Consider the following 25,578-nt stretch of genomic DNA (forward strand, 5'->3'; position numbering starts at 1 on the left):
GACGAACCCGGAATCCACTGGCTTCACCTGTCCCGGACGAAGGGGAGAACCTGTTTCACGACTTCGGTTGATCTAATTAACTTTATTCGATGGAAAATGCAACGAACCGTCCAGGTGAGACGACAGCGCGACGACGACGACGACGATGACCGGCAAACAAGACGTCTCGGTTGATCGATGTCGCAGGAGATTTTATTCTATGTCTGTCCGCTGGAGACTTTGGGATTTTTCCTTCATCCATAATCACCTTTGATGGGCTGCTGACAAGGGCAGGGAGATTGAAAAGGGTATTAGTTTTGCGAATTTCGCCGTAGAAAAGCTGACGGATTGAATTAATGCAGATAATTCGAATGAGCATAGAATTTAAGAGCAACATAAAGCGTGCTGAAACTAACGGAGTTAAACGAAGTAGAATTGATTTACCGTTTTAAGCCATTTTTAATTTAGACATCAAGATTATAGAAGAAGATTGTTTTGAATATATTGTCACCCTTGAAAGCAATGGAAAGGTTTTGCATCAGAACACTTCATCCGAGGAAAAAGAAGATTAATACGTAAATGTTTTAAGCTGAATAATTAAAAACGTGTGAATAAAATGGTTTAAATTTTCAACCTTTCATAAATGAGAAAATTAAGCGAACTAAAATAGTTTACCTATTTTAAGCCATTCTCATTTAAGAAATCAAGATGAAAATTCTAAATTACTATGATTTTATTATTATCCATGAAGGTATAGAACAGATTTTGAATTAGAATACTTCATATGAAGAAATACACTAAAATGCTTGATTCTTCTTCTTCTTCTTCTTCTTCTTGGCGTAACGACCTCTTGGTCATGCCTGCCCGTTAAGGGCTTACGAGACTTGTTTCCCTGTTGTACGTGGATAGTCAGTGCTCTCGTACAGGGGAGGGTCCGGTCTCGGTTGGGATTCGAACCCACGCCGTCGAGGTGGGGACCCCCAGCGCTCATGGGCCGATTTTCTAACCGGCGCTACCGCTCGGCTGTCGCGGACCCCAATAATAATTAAAACTTAATGTAGTTTTAATTTTTAATTCAAGTGAGAAAGTAAAGCAAACTAAAAGAGATTAAGCGTTTGAATCCATTATTAGACATTAAGAATCATTTTGAATTTACTCACACGCCAAAAGAAAAACAATAAAATGAGGGAAACAATTTAAATCTATATCAAAGAGAAATGTAAACATAATAGTTTCGATTTTCATAAATAATAGACATGAAAGAACTAGAAGGATTACCCGTTTTAAGCTATTGAGAATAATGTTGAATTTATTCTCCCATGGAAGGAATTGTAAACTTAAATATTTTAATTGAGGAAATAGAAGCTTGACACTTTAGTGTTCAATGAAAAAGAATAAACTTGAAAAAAAGTTTCTTTCTTCCATTCCTTCAAACCATATGTAGCCAGTATCGTTCCTTGCACAACGTCGTAAAAAATCGTTCATTATTGCAGATAATGCGTCAAATAAAACTCGCATAAGAACGTAACGTTCTTGTCTGCGTGCCTAACGACGGTAACTGACTTTAATGCCACCATCCGCCGGCGCAACAGGCGGGAGAAAAACTTCAACCACGGCCGGACAGGGCGTTCCGAGCTCGGTGGATTGATGCCTGCCCGTCCCGTGCATATGTCGCCCGCAGCGGCTGACTTAATTATGCAAAACTAGTCTTCAATATAGCTCATTACCTCGACGCAAAGCCAGTGCTGTGGAGCAGCATCCCTCGAAGCCATGGGAGAAGAGGGGAAACGGTACACGAGCGGGTGACCACCACGGGGGGGGAGACATTTTTTCATAATTGCCGCTCGGAAATTGGCTCGTGCGGAGAAAATATGCATCTCGGGCAAATAATCAACGTGCGTGCCGTCGGACGGCTGGCCGGAAAGAATGTTTAATTGCTGTTTATAGGAAAGTGATTATGATGATCAACCGATCAGACACACACACACTTACATCTGCACCAGTAGCCGATCTATCTTACTCGCTCCTTTCGATGTGTGGGCAATTTTCACTGAATTTAATTTCGTTCGCGTAACACATCGTGTTAATTTGACGCGGCTATCGATGCCAGTTGGCCACTTCCGGGACGGACGGGTGATGATCTAGAACTGGTACTTCCAGCCCGTTTCCAGCGCGGCGAAAGGAATGTCCGATGGACGATATTTTTGCACAGTTTAACACACAAAGGCCACTTGATCACTGGCCAGAGGACGTGCCATGTTCGGTGACAGCATAATGGCTGCATTATAATCCATTTCATACCTTTCCGCAGAGACCCAAGCGTTCGATTGACGACGAGCGGTTGACAAATTTATGCATTGTTGCCTGTCAACCCTCGGCAGCGAACGCGCTTTTATGCAGTTCAATCATTTTTATCTCAATCTTTACGTGGGAAAACGATGCAAAACAACGTGTCCTACATTCATGTCTAGTTGTAAATAGGATTTCTTACTTCTCTCTTTTTAACAATGTCTTTACACGCAAGCTAGGATAGTGATTCTTTTAGATTGTTTGCTTTAATTCAATTGCGTTTTCTTTATGATCGTAAAAAGTACAGAAGACAGCAAGTCCTTCAAAATATTTTTCCATTTTGGATAATTGAAGCCAAACGAATGCGACTTTATATGCCAAATCCTACGTTGTGCTCTTTTTATTTCCTATCACCTCCACGCGGGTGGCGAGTTTTCCTTTCAATCTTTACATTTGGGACATACATGTCTTTTTTATCAATTTACGAATAAATTGGATTATTTTGATGTTGTTATGCGCTTCTTCATGTTTTCAATTATGATTTTTTACTAAAAGCCCTCGTTTCTTTTTACAGCAGTGGTTTAATTTTGAACATAAAATTGATGCACTTTTTGTCTTTACGCATTTTAGACCCAGATGTACAGAAATATAAATCCGATCGTTAATACGGTCGACATTTATGTTCGCATTGCTATGGAAATTGAGTATGCTCTCCATGCATTTTCTGATTCTCCCAAGCTCAGCCCAGATCGGTCTCGTTAAAATGTCCTCGCGGGTATTCAAAATATCATCATCATTGAAGTTTATGGTTATGAGCGCTCCAGAAAAGAGGAGCTCATTACGAAGGCCCTTTCGGTACGCGAAACGGAAGATAAACAGCCGTAGGACACACGGTATGCATCGCGCGAAACGCTGTACAACGGAAGCTACGGGAACGTGAAACTACTCGACCTCCGCGGATATAAATCGCCAAACCGATCGGAGAATCCACCCGGGCGCCAAAAATTCATTACCATCGAATGGAGTTCGTTCGAGCTTTCTTTTCGCACGCCTTCCACTCGACGAATCCGAACAGAAAATTGAAAGATGAAATGATCGAGCGATGCAACCGATAGGAATCACTTAACGCGTTTTCGGCCCTGCGGGATGGCGTACGGAAAAACGGAATCGAACGGTGGTCGCGTTCGCTCTGGATTTCAATTTCTCACACTTTTCGACCAGCCAACCGAGAACAGCATCCCTCATTTGCTTGCCTTTGTGTTAATCACCATCGGCTCGCTAGGGCCGTAAAGTCGGCCCGAGAACGGCCCGAAAGATCTCCCAAATGCGTTATAATCAGATGGGATCCAATTTAAATTATGGCTCGCAGGGGTCGGGATCGAGGACGGGGGGACGGGAACGGGTGAAGACGACGCCCCAAAACGAACCGATGTCTTCTTGGTCATGCTTCCGTGGAATACTAATTAATTATGGCTTGTGATTGTACGCGGGACACAACAGGTGAAATCTTGCCGCCGGGGATGGCGCTGCATCGGGTCGGATTCGATCTACCGAAATCGGCCGCGATCTTTCAACTCCAAAACGACGACGTTCCAAACGACTGCGACTGCTGATTACTCACGCAACCCAAACCCCCCGGGGGAGCGTTGTGAGGTCTCCCGTGACGTGACTCACGGCACAATCAGTCCACTACGAGGCGTCATCTGGAGATCGCGGCCCGGTAAAGGTTGTTCGATCCGACCTCCTCACCACGGTTCGTGTGCATGTGTGGGATTTTGACATATATTTTAATGGCTCGCTTATCACGGCGCCCGGCATCGGGCGGCCTCGTCTCATTAGCATCGTTCACGGTGAGTCGTCACCTGGACCCAGTAGGAGGTTGCACCTTCGCCGAAAGCCGCTCCATACATGTGTCTATATTTTTATTAACCATCCACCGTTTTGCTTATCGGCTCAAATTTGTAAACCCGCTGTCAACCGAAACAAATGGGATGGAAAAAAGAGTGGAAGGTTTTATGCAAACGTATATTATCACATGACAAAATCGTGTTCGCGACGGTTAACATGGTTTTGTCGGGACCATCAATTATGCCCTCGTTGATGACCAGGAATAGGCATGTAAACCATCCCATTGACATTTGTTGTATTTCTTAATCACATCGCAGAGAGAAAACTGCGTAACATGGTTGACCTTGATGAAAAACATTGATTATCAAAATTGCTCGCAAATGCTAGGTCCATCCTTTTTTTCATAAACGTTACTCTGGACAGTGGCGGAATTTATACTTGAACAAATATTTTATAGAATTCATCAACTTTCTTTATAGACAGTTAATAAATTGGAATAAAAAGTAAATAAACTAGTTTAAGATTAATATAAACAGCAATAAACTAGTATGTTAAGTGTTTCAAGCTTAAAAGCAACTACAAGAGATGTAAGTAAATTCCTAGTAGCTGCCATCCTGTCAAGGAAAAATTCTACACATGTAAATATTTTTTATATAATAAAGCTTCAATTTCCTGTTGAAAAAAAATGGAATGGAATCAGTGTTATAATAATAGCCAATTTTACAGTAAATATAATAATTAATGCTAAGAAATGCTTAACAAAATAATGTAAGGATAGTCCGGTATATAATCACAGTAGAAGCGGAACAGAAGAAAAATATCATACAGTTAATTAATTGGAAACAACCATGTATTTGCATATAAAACAACAAGATTATATCAAGGATATGACTTAAACTGTTTCATCTATATGATATCGAGAAAAGTGTTTTTGAATTATTCTGTTAAATGTTTCTAAACATTTGGAAAAACTGCATATCATTCTCAATCAAAATTGTTGTTCCTTCTAAAATGAGGTACGTATTTAAACGAATACTGTATATCTTAATGATGGAAGTCACATTATTTAACTTTTCTACTCTATTTATTGTGCAAGAATAGACAATATTGATCAAACAAACCATCGAGGAGTCCGCCAGAAAATTTTTTGAATGTAAGAAAAGTTAACATTGATAATTTAATAACATATCAACAAGACGAAATTTTATCTTTTTTACGGTATTGAGTAGGGTCCCCGTTCATTTTACCACTTGGGGTCCCCCCAAGTGTATGAGTGTAAATTCGCCACTGACTCTAGATTCCGTTTGGGATTTTCATACGGATTCTTTTCTTTACTTTTCACATTTTGAGATATTTTAGTGTGAAAAGTCAAGCTAGTATGTCATAATTGGTTGCTACAGAACCCCGTTAGTGCTTGAGCTCATCTTTGGCAAACGAAGATTGTATATAGGAAGAAAGTGAGGATATAAAATCAAAAGAAAGATTCCTAAATTTCTCGTCCAAGCAGGAAGCAAACATCAAACATTTACTTTCATGCCTTGTTCTTGTGTGTCTTGTGCCCCAAACATGACAGCAAGCAGACGCTCGGGATTGACCTGTGCCACAAACTAACTGTAACACTTGTTTCACCATCATAACCCAGGGCAGTTTACGAAACGACACACACGCACAAACATGCTTCCCTGATCGATTCATCTCCAACCGCCCGGGTTCTCCCCTTGGGCCCGGGTTGCTCATTAATCAAACTTTGCTTTGCCAATGTGCTTCGGTGGCCGTTTCTTTGGAGAGTCCTAATTTAATATTTACATAATCTTAATTGATCTAGATTGTGCAGATCGATTCAGATTCGAACGACATTCTAATGTCGCGTCATGGAAAACACCGCACTATCGGCGTTAGATCGACCACCTTGGGCCGGGGAACCGAACCGGGGAACTATCGAAAACGGAAGAAATAACATTTACAAGTTCATCAAGAAACTGCCTCCCGAGGTGATTCTTCGGGGAGGAGTGGCCTTTAAGTGTTGTGTACGGTGGAAAATTGATGATCTTCTAAAGGGGGACCATTTTTCCTTATGAAGGCCTTTTTATTTGGGCTGTTCATTGGCTTGTTCGGGGAAGCGCTCGCGCACCCAGAAGCTCGCACCCATTGTTGCCAAATCATTCGACTAATTATGAAAGGTTACAAAGGCCGTCCAAAAAAACGGGATGTTCCAGGGAGCTAGCTGAGGTTATTAGGGTTATCTGCCACAACTTCATTTGGGTCGGCGAGTCAAGCCCGGCGTCATTAATCAACCGACCTTAAGGTGGTGCATTTGAACTTAGGAATCCGTTCGGTGTGTGACCTACGGTACCTTTTCAGCCTAAATTATCGTCTCAAACAGTGTTTAGTGTGTCCGTTAAGGTGCTTTCTGATGTTTCTTCACCACTCCGTTTTGAAGTGTTGCTTTGATTTTTGTTCGTTTCACTTCTGTTTACGCTCGACTTCTTCTGCTTTGGTTGCGTGAATTAAATAGCCTTAACGAAATAAAATACAAAAACAATTTCCCCATCATCCATTCTGATCGATTTGTTCTCCGTTTCGTCCTCCAGCGTTCGAGGGTTCGTCGCTTGTGTCGTGTGCCAGTCGTTTGATGCCGTCAGGTGGAGCGCGCTGATGGATGAATGAACTCTGGCGACAGTGACAACCCAGCAGCACGCCAGCATGCTACAGCCTCCGCCACCGGCAGCGAACCGTTGCTGACAGAAGCATGGCAGCGGAGACGGACAGGAAGATTGCGCCGAACCACAGGAGGATACACCCGAAAGCAGCCCAGTGTCGATCGTCGCCCGGAGGATGGTCTCGCTTTCGACGTGATAATTACGATGCATTACCGACACGTACGAGTTCGCGCCGGCGGGCACTCGATCGTGGCCGCCGGCGTTGGCTAGCGGCGCTGCTGATAATGGTCGCCTGTTTGCCCGGCAGCGAGGCGGCCGCGGCCCCGCTCCCGAAAAGTCCTCCCACCTCCAGCTACGGCCGGGGGCACCCGATGTTCAAGCGGATGGGCGGAATGGCCGACTCGACAAGGATCTCGAACCTCACGCGTCTGCACAGTGGTGATCTGTTTTATACTTTTGGTAAGTCACCGGCAACCGTCGTTGTGGCGTAACACTGGCCACTGTTTGCCCGATTTCTCTCATTCCTCAGTGGTGACAGACTGTTTTGTTTCGATCAAAACCCATCGGCATATCTTCACGCGCGGCCTGTGCACGCACTAAAAACCCATTTGGTCGCGAGACACGCAAAGTATGGCCTTTTGTCCCTTTTTTGTATCGTGGAGCCGTGTGCATCCGTTCCAGTTTTAAACTTTTCGAAACCGTCGCGTTGTCATCTTTAGCTTTATTGTATTTGCACGCGGCGAAGGTGAACACACATAAAGTAAATTGATTTATCTAAAACGCACCGTTCGCAGGCAAACCACACGCGATGCGGTCGATTATGCAACGTCAATTGACACCGACGCTTTGAAACGGAATTGTGTTGTGGAATCGCCCTAGATAGAGTATCTGAGAAATATTTTATAACGAGATAAATAATTGAAAGTATTTAATTACTTTTTTTTATCGAATAAATAAAACCTTCGCATCATTATCAAACGACGATAAAATGGTTAAAATAATTAAGATTTAATTTACTATTTAAACTACGAGTACCTTCGAGTTATTTAATATTTTAATCTTGTAAAAGAAAGATGAAAAACTTTCTTTTCGAAAAGCAAAACTAATATAACTCATATAACTCATGTACAGTAGTGAAAAAATGTAAGGAAATATTAGATCTAAATTACAATTCAATAATTTAAAGTGCTTTAACAGTAGAGCTCTCGCGATTTTTACGCTTGAAATTTTACCGCTATGTATGTTAAAAAAAAAACTTCCATGTATGAGTTTTAAAATTTCCAGCAAAAACATTAAATCTAACAAAAATCTACCATTTCTTACCATTTCGTCGACAGAATCGGAAAAATGTGACACAGATACCTGCGTGGGGCTGTCGAGCGGTACGGCCGAACTATCGATCGGGGGCGACCGGTCCGGCGGTGCCGGAAGTGGACCCCCGCGTGTCCCCGGAAGCACGGACCACATCAAAGAAATCGGTAAGTCGCTCGGTTGGTGACACCAAACGACAGTTTAATTAGCTCCTGCCGTGCCGAATATTGCGCTGCCGGCATGACGAATAGCCGACCGTGTCGCCGTGTGCCGTTAGGTGTGTGATCTATCCGGTCTAGTTTACATTGGATTTTCGGGAGCGGTCCATCATTATTTGCTTCCGTTTTCTTTGCGGCGTCGCCAGCGCAATTATGGCACCCGAGTGTGTTATTATTTTAAATTAATTTTTAATTCTACTTCCCACTTTTCAACCCCTGGCGCAGACATGTCCGCGGACGCCGGCATCGAGTGCAAGTGTCAGTGTTTGCCGCATCTGAGCACGTATCGGGAAGATCTGGGCATCTGCGTGGACGACATCAGAGGTGAGTACGCGTTTCAAATCCCGTTCCCCAATGGATCTGGTTGGTTAAATTAATCTTTCTCTGTGTCATTAGCGGTTGTATCAAGCTCGATGATGTTTTTTCCCCCCAATGTTGTCCCTCCTCTCACAACGATGATCGTTCTGCCGTGGTCGCTTTACCCTTTGCGCGCGCGCCTAAAACAGAACAACAACTGGGAGGAACATAATAATTGGCTCCAGTTTCCTTTCCTCCTTCCGAAAATGGCAACATACAATCTGCATCCATTGGAATTCCAGCGGGCAAAGTGTGGAATGTAGCATCGTGTTGTAAACGGTCAGGTGCAGCAGGGAAATGAGTGCACACCCCGGAGAAGGGAAAAAAAAAGAAAGAGCCCGAACGAGAATAGAAAACAACAAGCGCATGTGCACACCCGGCTAGGAAAGCCAGCATCAACGCGAGGTGATTATAATCGCACGGTGCGCATTTCAATTCGAAAGTTTACCGAGCGCAACGCCCGCCCGCCGCCTAGAACCGCAGGCCTAGGTTCTGGAAATCAATTACAAACCCCGCTGCCTCGCCTGGTGCAACCCCGCCAATTGTGCAGTGGGTTCACCCACTCGCGAGCATTTGAAATGGTCATTACTCCGGTGCAGTCCGGCGTTCGCCAATGGTCGGGGCACGAAACCAAAAGGAAAAACGTCCGATCCGTGGTGAAACAGCACCAGGTGAACCATGAAGCGAGCATCATCTGAAACACGCCCGCACATGATTGCAGTTCGCGCGCCGACGGCGGAAATTTGCCGTGCATAAGGGCATGTATGGGCGCACGTGGTATATGGGTTTCCATTACCGCTTCCATTACTGCACGCAACATTTCATACCAACGACGTGTGCCGTGGATGATCTTCTTCCGTTTGGGATGAGGAAGAGCGAAAGCGAACTCCAGAGATCACCTCGAGATCGATCTGCCAGTTAATCAGCGAAATGGACTCGTAATTTATTTCCAATTTGCGAACCTAATTCGGCGCATCTTCTGAGTCCGCCCGGCGGATGCGAGAAGGTCTCTAAACGGTGGCAATCGTTCGGGAAATGTATCGCAAGATACGGCGGGTGTTGCTTATGGGCAGAAACCAATTAACCGGAGAGCCGCTTATGGTGCTTCTGTGTGGTATCTTTTTTTCTGTTCTGAGGTGCTCAGCCCTCGGGAGAAAAATCAATTTGATCCCATTCAATATTTAATGATCAATAAGTTCTGTAAGATTGGTTTTGAGTAGAAATAAAATAGGTCACAATAAAAGCTTTAGTAGACATTTTAACTATTTTGGGATTGTTCTTATTTGACCAAAATTAGTTAAAATTGTGCAGGAAAAGACAAAATTATGCAGGAGTTCGTAACAATGAACAAAGAATAACTAAACCGTTCATTAGGACATGGTTACTCAGCACTTTTGACTCAACTTTTCGTTAGGATTGAGCTTTACACAAACCAGCACAAAAGCGCTACAAAGAACTGCTATAGTTAATTTAACTAACATCACCCACTCGCATCGAAACACAGTTATTTGAATATATCTAAAATTAAACGAGCTAAAACAAAGCAAAGCTACTCATTGGATACACCGGAGCGGAGATTGACGACCGTTTGTTGTCAGTTAATTTCCCAAATCGAGCGCCAACTTATCTAGCGCTTCGTTTTTCGCCACCACGTCGGCGGGGCGTCTACCTTGCGTTGGTATCCCGAAAAACGGAACCAACCATATATCCCCCCGGTGAGGACATTAAGTTCGGATCGTTAAGCGCACCGGATTAGCGAGACGACGAAACCGAAAGGAAGCAAAACACAACCATAACCCTCTCAAGAAATCGCCCGGGCGTGCAGTGCGCAGCTGCGTCAACGACGCAAACCATACGCCTACCACTTCACAACCGGAACGGCGTAAGTTTTGGGGCACCATTTTCGGGACTACCAACCTCCCTGGGAGGGATGGATGGGGAAAACGGTGACGGAACGAATCAAGCCGTACGCTTGGAACGGGTACGGTACCGGAATGGAAGATAGCTTAAAGAGCTTTAATTGCCACATTACCCCGGTATTACCGGACATAGTTCTTTCATTACGGTTGATGTTCCACCCGCGAGGCTTCGGGACACCTGGGCATGGGACAGCTGGAGGGTTTTCACTTAGGAAAAACAACCTCACCACAACGGCAGGTAAACGCTGTGACGGATGGAGGTAAAAGCTTAAGCAAACAGCAAGAATGAGCAACAGTTCTTCACAATGCAATCCACGGAGCGGCTGTAATTGCGGCTCGGTTTTGTGGTTTATTGTTCTTAATTCAATTGTACTCCATATCATCCAGGCTAGATGCAGAAGCAGTTCCACCTTCTACAAGCTACTAACGTGCGCTACGGAGGATTGTTGAGCTCTCCATGTGATAAGACATCCTGCACGAGATCGCAAGCTACCAGGTACATTGTTGTGGCTATAAACGATCGCAGGAACATCGCGGTTACGGTAGCGGTAATTAACGACTTCACTTGGACCACTTTGGCCTACCTTCTATGGTTCATCCTGAGTTTATCGTGGGTCGACGCTCTCCCACTTTCGACCAACTTTAAACAACACCCGTGATGTTCCACGAATTTCGGCAGACGTCCCAAGGGCTCCGAACAATAAGCGCACTGATTGGGTTAATTATGTTATCATGTTTGTGTTACTTTTACCCTTTCTTTGCCTTCCGAACGGTGTTTGTCCAGAGGGAGCGCTAGCGCGCACTACTTATATGGGCTGTGCACCCGATCATACTCCTATAAATTAAAGGGTTCGATTATCCGCACAGACCCGTTAGCGATTGCGGCACCGATCGGAAGAGTGGGCCTGAGTGGTCCCACGCTATAGCGCAGCCAGTTCCCGATATTATGCCATTTTTAATTCTAAAGAACGTACCCCTGCTTATATCTGTCTAATGAGTCAGTACGTTTAATTGTGTGGACGTAAATGAAAAAAGAAGTAAACCAAAAGCTCCGCACCGGTACCACAAAACCTGAACCCATCATATACCGTGTGAGTGACCGTGGTCCAAGACCATAAACTTCCTTCGCTCTTCGGTCAAGTCCAGGTCCAGGCGAACGTCGGGTGTATAAACCCCTACCAGATAGGCCCGGACTTCTAGTCCGACGTAGAGCTTTATAAATTCCCTCTTGTCACTTGCTGGGGAAATTTATTAATTGAGATAATGTGCAAGCATTACACGCACCGGTGGACCATTCGGCCGGTCCGTGGTGCGCATCCGTTCCGCGAAAACCAGGATGGATCGGTGTGCTGGGTTCGGAATAGAGGATCGCGACTTCACGCGCCCGATCGCGCCTTCCAGCGAAAGGGCACTTGATCGAGTGGGCACTTGTACGGAACATAGCACCAACCGTCGCTAACCCCACACCGGAGTTTAATACACCACCACCACACTTGACCGTATTGAAGCTCTTGAAAGATATGAATTATGAAGCCCCTATCGGTGGGGAACGTATCGTACTACGAAACTACGCGCTCTTGTACGCGGATTAAGAGGGTAAGCATGTAGCACTATCGGTCTAAGTCCCCCGGATGCCGATTCCTTGCGGAACCTAGGACCCCGTTCTAAGCAGGCAGGGTAACACATAATTTTATCGTAAATTTATTCCCCATGACACCTTGCGGCAAGCAAGATGGCCACGGTTGAGATCATCTCACCCTGCCTGTGTGCGCCGAAAGCGCTGAAGCCGATAAATGTGTGTTGATATAAGGGTTCCGTTGGGTTCGGACGACCCTCCGATGGCACAATGGTGGTGCTAGATTATTGTCCAACGCCGAGGTTTCGCGTATCGGTCGGGCTGCTGCGATGCGAAATGTTTCTGATGGCTTTATTTTGTGCCACTGATGATTTATGTTGCCATCTATTTAGCGCCGCTCAACCCCGGAGGCCTGCACTTACGCCAAAGAAATGGTTGCATAAGTAATGACCTTCTGCCCCGCCGTTAAGCCATCCCCAACACTAGGCTCATTAATCTGGAGCAATAAATTTGTTTTCCGCACACCTAGAAGCAGAGACGAATGTGGCATGTTCAGCATTTTCTCAGAACAAGATGATCTTGCCTACGAGTTTTATAAGCGGGGTGTTGAATGACCCAGTGTGCGGTTTGCCCGTTTGCATGGTTCAATCGTTTGTCGGTAATCGAAGATTGCGGTCACCCAATGCCGATGTTGCCATTTATGGACGCCGTATTATACGCTTGAATGGTGACTTCAAATGGCGATTATGACCTGAAACTCCGCGCGCGTGGGTGGAGCCACACACTGTTTGCCTCAAACGAGTAGCCTCGCCGATTGGGGTTCAATAGCTTGCACAATCGGTCAGTGTTACCCAAACAAACGGCCTACCCGCTACCGGGTGAATCGAAGGTAAACTGCTCCATTTGATAACTTCATGAGTCTACCATTGCGATCATCTTCTCGATTGCGACTCAATAGCTCTCCCTCCTTCCCCCATGTGGACAATAAGAAGCTTCGTTTATCGTTTGACGTGAACGTCATCGAGTGACGCCGGTGTTGCCGCTAGCAAGCCTGTCATTTGGCATCTGGCGGAAATCTCGATCGTTCGCTCATCAGAGTCATTTCGCCGTTTGTGGACGTGGGCTTCTTCGCACCGAGTCGTGGAATGTTTGTTTCTGCCGGGCAACGATGCGTGGCGCGCATGTTCACGCACGTCAGGTACGCATATATGCGCCTCCGGTTCACCGGAGCGTGTGGTGGCCTCGGCCCGTTCTAGTCTGGCTTATAATGAATTCAATTTATTAAACCTTTTGAGCCGCCCTTTTCCGACCTGGCTGCCGATCGCGTCTTCTGAGGGCAAGTTCCAGGAACATTGGTCGGTGGTAAACCAGAAGAATGGAACGCCCTTAACCTTGGCGAGGAATAAGGGAGGAGGTAGAGTTGGCAGAAGGCAAATCATCGCCCCATCGGTGTTGGAGTAAAACCAAGCGACGGAAGAAACTCACCTGGACGATCGCGCAGAAGCTCGAGCGAGTGGGTTAAGTGGGCATTACGGCAAACACACGATATAAAACGTCTGCATTAGATAGCGGCAGTGTCTAGCGTTGACTGGAGCGACCTGTCTACCGGTGCCAATTCCAACCGGGGCAGGTTCACCTGAAGCGGAGGTCTCCAACCGTGGCGAAAACGTAGCGACGCAACTTTGATGCTCCATCGGCTGTGTTCGATCGAGCTGATCGCGTGCACGTAATTACTGACTGAAAACTTCGTCTCGCCACGGTTCTCGGATGGGTTCTCGCCGTTCGATAACCGTCAGCGTGTGGGGGCCCGGCACACATTGCGGGGGTATTTATTTATTTTCCTCTTTCTGCAATCTTTCTGCCGGCGAACGAACGATTCGCTCGCAATTCCGGACCGACGAAGCAACGGGGCAACCGGTTGAAGATCAAGGCGGTATCGGTAAAACACTGCCATTAACCTTCACCCGAACTGCCAATCACCATGTTGAAGGGTGCTAGAAACCGATCGGTTGACTGATCTACACCTAGACTGAGGGAGTCGTGGTAGGCGCCTATCGGTAGGCGCTTGCGGTTGCGGACGTTAAACCACACACCGTAGATATCAATCAATTTGTAAACGGCGATGCTTGCACGCGTGAAGTCAAACCCGACCTCGGTCGGACGGTGTCCACACGTCCAATGAAAGTGCAACCGAAGTCCCTGACGTTCCCGATCGCGCGATGGCAATCAATGGACGCAACCGCAAACGGCTTGCGGTTAGTTTGTATGCCTATGCTAATTACCCGTGCAGGCAGGACGCAACTCCGGAAGGGATTAATCATACGTTACCGCGCGATGCCTCTGGATAGGTTTGGCGTGCGCCGGCGATTCGCGCGATCCCCATGATTAACACTGTCATGGGAGAAGACGACCCAGGTTGGAGGGAATCGTCCCGGGCAGAAGCGTCCCGATGTTGATCTGAATTTAATTGCATCGAAACTAGATCACCGACACATTAGTAGCCTTGATGGTTCTAAAATCAAACCACCCCGAAAAGACCCTCTCCAGAGATCGTGATTATATTTATCAGCGAAAGCTTAGGCATTAGGTTGGGTCGTTCCCGGAAATCAGGGAAAAGTGGTCTCGTTAGCGAAGCAGTTTGCTTAAACCAGCAACAGTTAAGAAATCCATCAAATCGAACAAACCTCCATTTCTGATTAAATGAGTACGACTGGAATTAAGATATTGAAACGACACCGCAGGGCGAAACTCAGCGGGCATTAAGCCGCTTGAGACACCACCATTATCTGCTCTGTAATCAAACAATCATCTGGTTCAGATGCCTGGTTCAGAAGCGATTCGGTTTGTTCTCACTGATGTGCGACCGGGATTCACACATTATCGAAATGTTTGACATAACAGAGAAACGCTGCCGACCGGCTTTACCATCTCCGGCGGTAAACAATTGCTGACCAACTTTATGCTCCTAACGAGGGAGAGTTGTAAGGTGACATTGTAGCACAACCCTAACACCTGCCGTTCCATCGGTAAATGAGCGTCCGCATTGGAATGTCGTTGGAGCTGACAAAAGGATCACAAATCTCGCTGCATTCAAAGAACATAACGATCAGATAATTTTTCGATCGATGCACGATTTCTGTACTTTCTATTCGAACGATCGCCGTAAAATAGGGAGGAAGAAGTGGGTTTCATTAGGAAAATGGTTTCGATAGGAAACATTTTTCATGACGCAATCCCCCTGTTGATCCAGAACAATAATCTTTAAACCGAATTAATAAATCCTTTCATCGTTACACCTCGCTCATTTACATCACAATCCACCCCAAAGGAGGCGTTTTATAAATCACACATTATTGAAACCCTCCTCTCTGAACACCCTATCGGAACACGATGCCGTCCGTAAAGAGGACATTAGAAATTCCATAGCACATGCGTCACGAGCGGCTTAAGGCACCGGGTCGGTACCGGAAAAGTGCCACAGCTGCGGAACCACCGTTGTCTTTAATTACATCCTGCGATTGCTTGTTTGTTTTCACATGTCTGCAACACTTTTTGTTACTCCTTTGGTGGTCCAAATTCCCAAAGGTGAAAGAAAGTTTGTGGCATCATCGGGTCGGACTGCTGTTGATGTAATCGATTGTGTATAGTTTTTCCATTGTCTCATCTGTGCCGTGCTTCGGTTAACGGTAAACTGGGCTGGGAAAATGAGGAAAAAACCAAGCACAGTAAGTTGAGTGTTGTCCGGAAGGAATGGAAGGAAGCCGCTGCAAAGATTGTTGCTTTTCTGTTTTTTTTGCTGAACCAGTTTATGCGAACCGCTCTAGCGGCTTGATTGCAAACAAGAAATTGGCGTAATGTTTATTTATTCTTAAATTTATTTTTTCCGCAAACGGACACTTTTTTATTGCCTGTTCTTGCGCAGAATCTACATTGCAAAACAAGTTTCCGGTACAACACAAAAGTGGAGTAATGTGTTTATGTTTCGTACAGCGAGAAACACGATCTTTCGTGCCTAACCTCACAGCTGGAGCACGCGGTTCTCGGTATGCAGATGCAGATGCAGTTAGTTTGAGTTTTCTTCTTTTCATCCCCGAGGATTGCTTTGGCAGGAAAGAGTCCCCCGTGTTGTACTAAAACGTTGCGTTCGTAGTCGACAACAAAGAGCGAACCTAAATGCATCGGAAACCACTTACTACATAGTCAAATAGCCTTCGAGCCAACCATTACACGCGCCATTCCGTGCAACAACGCCCTGGCTTCGGCCTCATGTGGTGTGTTACATTTTGACTACTTTGACTTTGAAATTCGATCCCCGGGAGCAAACTGGACTTCCCTTTTGCTGATAGTCTAGGCTCTAGAGTGGCCAACACCACACGACATCCTCGGCCTGGACCTCGATCGCCGGCTTGGAAACACTCGGGAGCGGTCACTGGGTTGCTCTTATGTCAGCACCCTAGTAGCCATTTTGAGAGGCAATTGTCTGAAGAATGAAATTAGGTCAAGGCCTCTAATCAATCGCTTTACCAAATAAGGATAAGGTTCGAAATGTTACGTGCTTTAGCTATCCTGAGAGAAACTTCGGTGGGAACCAGCTACTAGATGATTGGATTGGTCTTTCGCCCCTATGCCCAACTCTGACAATTGATTTACACGTCAAAATTGCTTCTGGTTTCTCCTGACATCCATCATGGTTTCCCCTGACTTCGACCTGATCAGCCATAGTTCACCATCTTTCGGGTCACATCCTACGCGCTCACGGTATGTTCCGTCGGTCCTTCAGGCAACTGGATGGAGGCATCGAAGGGTGCACAGCTGCCCAATCCTTGCGGACTGTGGTGCACCCGTAATCCCGCATACTAGCCAGTTGCTTTATCTTCGCCTTTGAGTTTGCTACTTCCCATTGACTTGCGCGCAAGATAGACTACTTGGTCCTTGTTTCAAGACGGGCCCCGTAGGTACCTCAATTAGTCAATGCATTGCCGATCAGGAGCAGAGGTCGCCCCGAGCTAACGCCCAGTTACATGCCGAAATATGCGCTTCCATCCATTCTACTTCGTTCAAGCCCATCACACGTCCATCGCTACACCTGAACTTAGCCGAACTCGAGACCGGAGCCTCGATCCTCCGTTCGCTTGCGCTACTTGGGGGTCGACCGCGGGTTCTGGGACCTAGGGTTGGATATGCTCGCAGCAATCGGGATGAAAAAAGGGAAAAATTCTCATGAAATTGGCGTAATGTTTATTTATTCTTAAATTTATTTTTTCCACAAACGGACACTTCTTTATTGCCTGTTCTTGCGCAGAATCTACATTGCAGAACAAGTTTCCGGCACAACACAAAAGTGGAGTAATGTGTTTATGTTTCGTACAGCGAGAAACACGATCTTTCGTGCCTAACCTCACAGCTGGAGCACGCGGTTCTCGGTATGCAGATGCAGTTAGTTTTAGTTTTCTTCTCTTCATCCCGGGATTGCTTTCGCAGGAAAAAGTCCCCCGTGTCGTACTAAAACGTTGCGTTCGTAGTCGACAACAAAGAGCGAACCTAAATGCATCGGAAACCACTTACTACGAGGCTAATGTGCTAAATGTGTATCACCAGCCGCCATGCAGGGGAAGTCCGTATGCAAACCCTTTAAATGGACGTCAAATAGACTTCGAGCCAACCATTACACGCGCCATTCCGTGCAGCAACGCCCTGCCCTCGGCTTCAGATGGTGTGTTACGTTTTGACTACTTTGACTTTGAAATTCGATCCCCAGGAGCAAACTCGGTCGATCGATAAAGGGGAAGTCTAGAGTGGCCAACGCCACACGACATCCTCGGCCTAGACCTCGATCGGCGGCTCGGAAGCACTCGGGAGCGGTCACTGAGTTGCTCTTATGTCAGCAGCCTCGGTTGGCATGCTCAAGTGCTATTATTCGGGACGCGAGACCTGAACGCAATTTATATCGGCCGATCACGAGATAGTTGGCCGTTAGCGAGGCAACCCTCCCGGCCGTTACAGCAAGCGGACCGGCCGAAGAATTGGCAGTTGCGGATCGATTTGCGTTGTTAATACGATCGTAAATGGTTCCGTTCACGATGTTGGACGGACATCCCGGGGTTCCGTGCCAATTTCGACTAGCCCCTAACACAATTGAGTGCGGCCTAAAATGTTGCCCATTCAATCGACTCCCCTTTCGTGCGAGGGTCAAGAAACGATCCCCATGTGGATCGTTTTCCACCGACGGAGGGGTTGGTTGTTTATTGGAAAATGATGCGTGTAAAATGACTAGTTTATTTGACTACGCCAGTTTTCTTGTTTTAGTTTGCATTACAGCGTGTGTGTACTCTTCGCTGGGGAGGTGCGGCTCCATTCTGCTGGCGAAGATCCGATGCATAATCGAACAATCAGAGCCGAACGGCACCTCGCGTACGGTGGGGATCATCCGGCGCGATCGTGCAAGATCATACGTGTTAATCTGGTTTAGTTGGATCAGCGTAAAGAAGGTTAACGAATGCGATCGCCAATGGTGGTGTTTGGGACGACGGATTTTCCTGTCCGCCGACTTGATGCAAGAGCCGGGCCGATGCAAAACGTGCCACGAGAGCATCGATGTAGCGCGAGCGTGTGCACATATAATTGCACATAATGCAATCGACACAGGTGGTGGATAATGGCCACCGAGCGGGTGGAACGCACAGCTTGTGGTCGAAAGTTCAGCCAGCGTCTTCCGATTTCTCCGACTGGAACGTGCCACCGTTGCGGTGGTTATGGTCGGTCAATGCACTGTAGGACCGTTGCTTACGACCCGAGGGACAACATTCCTTAGGATTAAATTCAACAGAAGATACAAATATTTCTAGTCTTCCAAATCATGATGAATACTATCGAATCTTAGGAACTTTTCAAAATAAGATAAAGTTATTCTTCAGTTATGACAACTCGAATGTCAAAGAATTTTAAGGAAAAAAGGAACTAATGTATCATTTTTCAAACGGTTCAGAACTTGATTCAGTCTTCAAAAAAAGTATTTATAGAAATTGTTAAATTGAAGGGAGTCTATTAAATGGATCAATTTTCATAAATCATCAAATTCCAATTTCCTGCCTCTAAGTATCGGTAAAAATTTGGGACGCATTAAAATTGGTCGATTATCAACAAACTGAAACTTGCCATCAAAACACGATAGATAACCAATGATGTTGTTGCCACTTTGCCAGTTAAGATGATTTCAGAGTTAGAAAGGTTAGATTTTATTTATTTAAACGTAACTTTCAACCACATAATTCCCAACGTGTAAAAGTGTAGATCGTATGGCGCTCGTCGATCGCAACGGGACCGAATGGACGGGTTTGTGTCCGCACCATCCGAGGCCCGTCCTCGTGAACGAGCTTGTTTACACTGCGAACCGCATAATAATGCGCGAAATGGCGAATAGATACGTAAGCCCCGTAATCTGCGAAATGCGCGAACACAATCGGGCGACGTGTTTCTCGCGGGCGTACGAGAAATTGATTTTTACAGCTCCACAAACCTTTGGCTTCAGCGAAAGAGTTCTGGACCCCAAGGAGGGACTACACGGTGCGCAAATGAGATGTGCCTAATGCAAACAGGAGGTCTAACTTTGACAGAACGAATGATAGAAGGCGATGGACCGAATGGGGAAAAAGGAAGCCAGCGTGTCGCATAATTGTGCCGATGATAAATGGAATTTTTCCAACCGATGGCGTCTCTGATTGACGGTACATGCGGGCCCGGGAGGGGGAAGGGTGCAAAGATGGATGCAAACCTGTACTAGCCCGGAGGAAATTTGTGAGAAGAAATCGCACATCTTTCCCGGCACAAATTAGTGTTCATGCCGACGGAGAAGGACCGAGGACGGAGAACGTGCGCCCTAAATTACGACATCACCATCCATTATTAGACCATTTTAAATATGTATGTTTGAGCCTGAAGAGAGCATAGATTCTGCGAAATTATGCAATCAAATCAGAGGCGGAGAGTGCAATAATCAGCGCAATTTATATTCAGTACATGATCGACAGTTAATTTGTGTTCCGAGCCCTGAATTCTAATGGAAGAAATTTCGTAGCAAAATTAATCATCGCTTCAAGCTGGATCGTATCACAAAAGCTCAAATTGGTCGTTAAAGGTTGAAGCTTCTTACGTTCTTAACATCAATCAACCACCTGCACGTACCGTTACGCTCATTAGTGCAACGAATCGCTTAACAAATAATTGCATTAGAAGCGAAAAGAAGATTTCCCCGAAAAAAGAAATCACCACGTTCGATAAATCAACACCTTCTTGTTTCGCGCGCGTCTGTTCTTCGTCGGTCGTATGTTTTCCACCGGTTGGCGATCGACAGTCGAAGGCGCCGGACCAGCTTACAGGTGTTTACTACCACTTCACCTGACCCTCGAGAGTGTAATCAAACTCGTAAGCTTCATCGTCGGACGCGAACACACCACTCCACCTGATCCGATAATTCTAACCAATTTTGGAGTAGGAACTGCAAAGATTCTCACACCCGGTTTCGGGTCGGGGTCTAATGACAGTGAGACAATATGCTCCAATTTACTCTGAAGATGTTCCCACTTCTCTAGCCGATACTGCGAGCTGTCGTGAAGTGAGAAGTCCGTATACGGACGGCCGCGTGAAGATGAGTTCAAAATTACACTTCAGCTTGTTAGCTTCGTGCGGATCATCATCGCCGGCTGGTCAAACGATATGTTAGCAGATGCCACTCCAAAACTCGGCAATCATGGTTCAAGTTGAAAGCAGCTTTCTGACTTCTCGCCTTTCCGTATCGAGTAGGATTAAGGAAAAAAAAACCCGTTGATTACAAGTGCGTTGAAGATCACTAGAACCATTCACTTCTAACTATGGCAGGGGTGAAGAACCGGAGTAGTTAAATTTTGCAACAAATTTCCCAATAAAATAATGCAAAACAAATTAAACTAAAATATACGCTGAAAAATTGACAAAATGGTATCCAACTTCAGTATTCAGTTATAACTATTAAATTAAAAACATACACAAACTAATTGATATCTCAAACTGTTCTCTCTGATTTACAATCTAAATAAAGATTTAATAATAGCGTGAGTAAATAGATTAAATTCCTTTAAATTACTAAACCTTTGAATTATTCTACTAGTGTACAGTTTAAGAAAAATTTGTCATAAATGTGGATGTGGTGTGGTAAAAAAGGTAGAAAATGGTTTATTGCAGAATGGTTTTAGTAAATTTCGACACGATCTCTTAGAAGCGTTTCATTTTAAACATTTTCTTGTTTAGCCAAACTTATCCTTTGGTCATGTCAAAAATGATAAAATGATTCATCTGTTTAACGAATCGTTGCTCACCCCTGCATCTGAATTCATTCCTCCTTCGGTAGAATTCAAACGGTAGACAGAGAGTTCATGAATGTTATTTTAATGTTTCACACGTTTATTAAATCGATCAGTGATGGCCATATTGGTCGAGATGATCGAGCGCCTCTCGGGAGGTGGCGTAGCGTTCGGTCGTGCCGCCCCTCGGCTGCACCACATTCAAATGGTGCTGAACCGAAGATCACTGACGCCGCGCAGCCAGCGTTCGAAATCGACAGGTGATTCGGAGTCGAGCCCCACTTCAAATGGATGTTTCCCCGCGATTCCAGAACAAAAGTTTGTTCAGCTCCGGGTGTCTGCTTCCCATTTTCCCGTTGGGATGAAAGCCCCAGCGTCTCATCGATTGGCCGCTGCCGACAGGTTTGGCATTTTTCTTTTTTTTCCCCCCTATTCCTTGATCATCATCTCATCGCGAAACAGTTTGCCACTGGGGCCGGCCGAAGAAGCAGCGCCAGAAAACATAAATACGCAGCCAAAGGAATGGCCTTTCTATCGCCAGCCCAAACCAAACCGGGAAGGGGACGGACAAAAAAAAATAGAAACCTGGGATGAGGTCATGAGAAAACATTTATTACCCGCGAGCGAAACCGTTTAAAGTGTGAATTTTCAATGATTACCGCGATTTGGACACATGTTTTAGGGGCCGCCCCGGGTATGGTTAGGGAAAACGAGTCACCAGCAGTATGATTACACAGTTATTACAATCGAAATGGAAAGAAAAAACACAATCGAACGGGTTGGAAATGAAACAATCCTCGGTGCACAAACTGGGAATGGTAGGAAAGAAACTAAAACGGCCGATTTCTCCACGCCCCGCCTTAGACAAGTTTTTGTTTTGTCGCCTCTCGGTGCCTTTCTGACGCCATCTGAAGACCGTTTGGCTCCACACACGCGCCCAAAAATCGGTCCAGTTCCGATGGCCGGGAAATGGAGTCGAAACAATTTTGCATCAATTACCGTGCACAATCGTGTGTAATTCACCGGCGAGGTCCGATTTGTATTTTTATTCGAGCCGCTTCAACCGAGCGAGAGATTTGACAATGCGTCCGACGAAAATATGGTACGGTTGCAAAATTGGGTCAATCACAGTCGGAGGGAGGTTCCCTTTTGAGGGAGGAGACAAAAAAAACATGTTCCAAAAAGTGGCTTTCCCAAACTGGTGGTCACTAGAAAATTGCTGCACTGGATAGAAAAAAAGGGGACCAGCAACTTCACTCTCTATTATTATTTTTATAGTAATTCAATTTTTCCCTGCGCCCACCATCGGGCCACACCTGGGATTTAGGGAAAAGCTACCCATATTTGGACAAAACTAGAGAGAAAAAAAAACCCTACAACCGAAAGAAACCCTACCCTAAGGCGGGCACGTTTGTGTTCGCTTCGCTCGTGTCAGTATTCGCGCCGGACCAGAAATGGATCAACGCACGTTGGTGTACGCGCCTGTTGTTGCGCTTTACCGTTTAATAGACTCCGGGTGGAAAACACATTTCCTCGTTAGTCGGTTTGGAAGCTTCCAGCCAGTAGAGTAGAGCTCGGCGCAGCAAACGGCTTAATTATGCAGAGAAGCGTAAATTCGGCGCCAGTTGCTTCGGCGCGGCCACTTCGGTGCGTCCGTGGAGGTGTTCATCTTCCCCGAGGAATCTCTCCCTCCCGCCGCCGACCAGCAGTTTTCCCTTTCCCCGGGGGTACCAGGGCCATGTGGCCCATAAGGTCTCCGGACGGCGCGAAAAATCCAGCCCCATCGAACTTTAGGCCAACTAGCGGTTCTTTCGCGATGCTCATTAAAGCAAGCTGCATGCCTCAGAAAGTGATTTCCCCCCCACCCCTCCCCCCCCCCCCCCCCCCCCCCCCGTCCTCAGCAGGTCGAGGTGGGTGCGCGGGAGGTACGTACGGCCAGGAGTAAATGAGATTTGGTTTCGCATTTACGCTTTCTTTTGCCTAGATTTGGTGATTAATCCAAATGCACATCGGCCACTCTGGCGGAGAAAAAATCTCGCTTCCTTTCCGGCGAACGTTTACGAAACCCCGAAAGACAACAACACCGATACACACTTTACGCGCGCGGTTGAAGGTTGCACTGGCCTGTGTTTCACCGGGATAGACGTTTTCTTTCCGTATCCCAGTTCGTTTTCTTCCCCTCCGCCAGCCATTGTTTATGGAGTACGAAATTAATGCCAATCATTTCGCAACCGCTTTCGGCGCAATAGTTGCCACCGGATCGGCCTCGCAAACGTAAACGATCGCTCAACGGTAGCCCCGGGCTGGCTGGCTTTGCTGTGAAGTTTAAGGTTATGGTCGGCGCTTTATTGGTGTAAATTGTGGTAAAAGTGCGCTAAACCGCGGGTCGGGTGGGGATTTTGTCAACGCGCCACATTTTACTGCGTGATTGAGCAATAAAGTTTAGCTAAACTAAGAGAGGGCAAGGAAAAGTTAACCCAGCAATTCAGGGCGTCAATTTATCTCGCAGTAATTAGGTATGAGAATGCCTATCAGCAGCCAAATTGAGGAAAATTAACCTTGATAACAAATTTGGAACGAACGACTCGCTTGGAGGTCCATGTTTAAGACCAAGATAAAGATGAGTGCAGTTTTTTTCCTTTTTAGGGTCGAGTAAGTTATACTTTTTTTTTCTTTTCAAATTATTTACAACAATTAATAGTGTGTTTAAAAGCCTGCTTCGTTTAAACAAACTTACAGAAAGATTCAAGAAAATAAAAACGTATCACAAAAAGCAACCACATTAAAAATGGAACAACTCAACAAAAATAAAAAGCGAAATAAACATAAAGAAACAAATAAGAAAATTCTAGTATGGCTTACGACATGAACATGAACATGAATGAAAAAGAAAATAAATAAAGTGGGAAATTTTAACATCATCATGATGTAGGATACATTGAAAATCCTAATTCCTGAAATATAATTAAAACTGGAATAATGCAGCTGCATTTGAAGTGAAACTAACCATTAAAAATATTTTATTTAAAAGAGCAACTGATAAGAAAAACTGTTTAAAAGAATCCAAATGTGTTGAAGATGTGAGATCGATCTTTTAAGTTTACCGAGACTTGCGATTAATACTATTTTCATTTTTCGTAGTAATTTCGTAGTAATTCGTAGCTGTTTTCTACGCAATCCCACATGCAAATATTTTTCATAAATTTTTCACTTAGACTTGTGAACTTGAACACAGCGAAGTTAAAAATTACTCTTGTTTCAACCGATGGGCTTCAAGTTCTTTTGCATGAGTTTGAGTTTACTAAATTATTTTATTTTTGCGGTACTCTAACACAATTATCAAATACCTCTTTTTCAAACCATCTCATCAAAAGGAAATGAATCACTGCTCCAAAGTCGCTCAAAAGCCACGATCCTCATGGCCAAGATGCCATAAGGTGACCCATGATCAATCCTGGAAACGCTTCAGGCCCAACATCGTGGCGAGACTGATTGGTGCAACAATTTCCCGGCTTCAGGAATGAATTTAAATAGCTGCTCCATGTAAACAACCACCCGGAGTTGGAAACCTTGTGCCACACGGCGATCGCTTCCCGGCCCTGGTGAATATTGATTCAATTTACCGTTAACCGGATCGAAATGAGTGTCGGAGAGCCCGCGGCGGTTCCAGACCATTCGGCAATCCGATCGGTACGGAACGAATATTCAACCGTTCCGTTCGGTGGATCGCTCCGGAGATGGCTGCTTCGCATTCAGCTAGCATCGACCGTGGCGTGATCTCGCACGGGACTGGCCGGAGCTAGTTTACATTGGATGATTTTATTCTGCTCATCACTTTGTGTTTATTTTTGCCACCAACCCACCGCCCGACGCGCGGTGCGCTCCACTTTCATCCCTTTTTCCATCCTTTTCCCACACCGACGACAGATGCCTTTGCCATGGTGATGCTGATCCCCTCCTAAACTCGGCTTTAACCTTCATCCATTTCCCTCGCCGGTTCGTTCGGTCGGCTCGCTCGGTGGGCTTTGCAACAAATTTGTGTGGGAAAATTAGTTCCCACACACAGTAGCCAAGCCCTCGGGCTGG

At 45.7% G+C, this 25,578-nt stretch overlaps 1 protein-coding gene across 1 annotated transcript in view; it reads left to right on the forward strand.

The window, feature by feature from the left end:
- The first annotated feature begins 6,865 nt into the window (after positions 1-6,865).
- The window catches only part of LOC131294054 (uncharacterized), a 46,137-nt gene continuing 27,424 nt past the window's right edge, over positions 6,866-25,578 (forward strand). Inside the window, exons 1-3 of the mRNA XM_058322101.1 lie at positions 6,866-7,235; positions 8,114-8,254; positions 8,531-8,629. Of these exons, the coding sequence (XP_058178084.1) occupies positions 6,866-7,235; positions 8,114-8,254; positions 8,531-8,629 (610 nt within the window). The remainder of the gene's footprint in view (positions 7,236-8,113; positions 8,255-8,530; positions 8,630-25,578) is intronic.

The sequence above is a fragment of the Anopheles ziemanni genome, chromosome 2 (genome assembly GCF_943734765.1).
Source record: "Anopheles ziemanni chromosome 2, idAnoZiCoDA_A2_x.2, whole genome shotgun sequence".
In the NCBI taxonomy this organism is placed as follows: Eukaryota; Metazoa; Arthropoda; class Insecta; order Diptera; family Culicidae; genus Anopheles; species Anopheles ziemanni.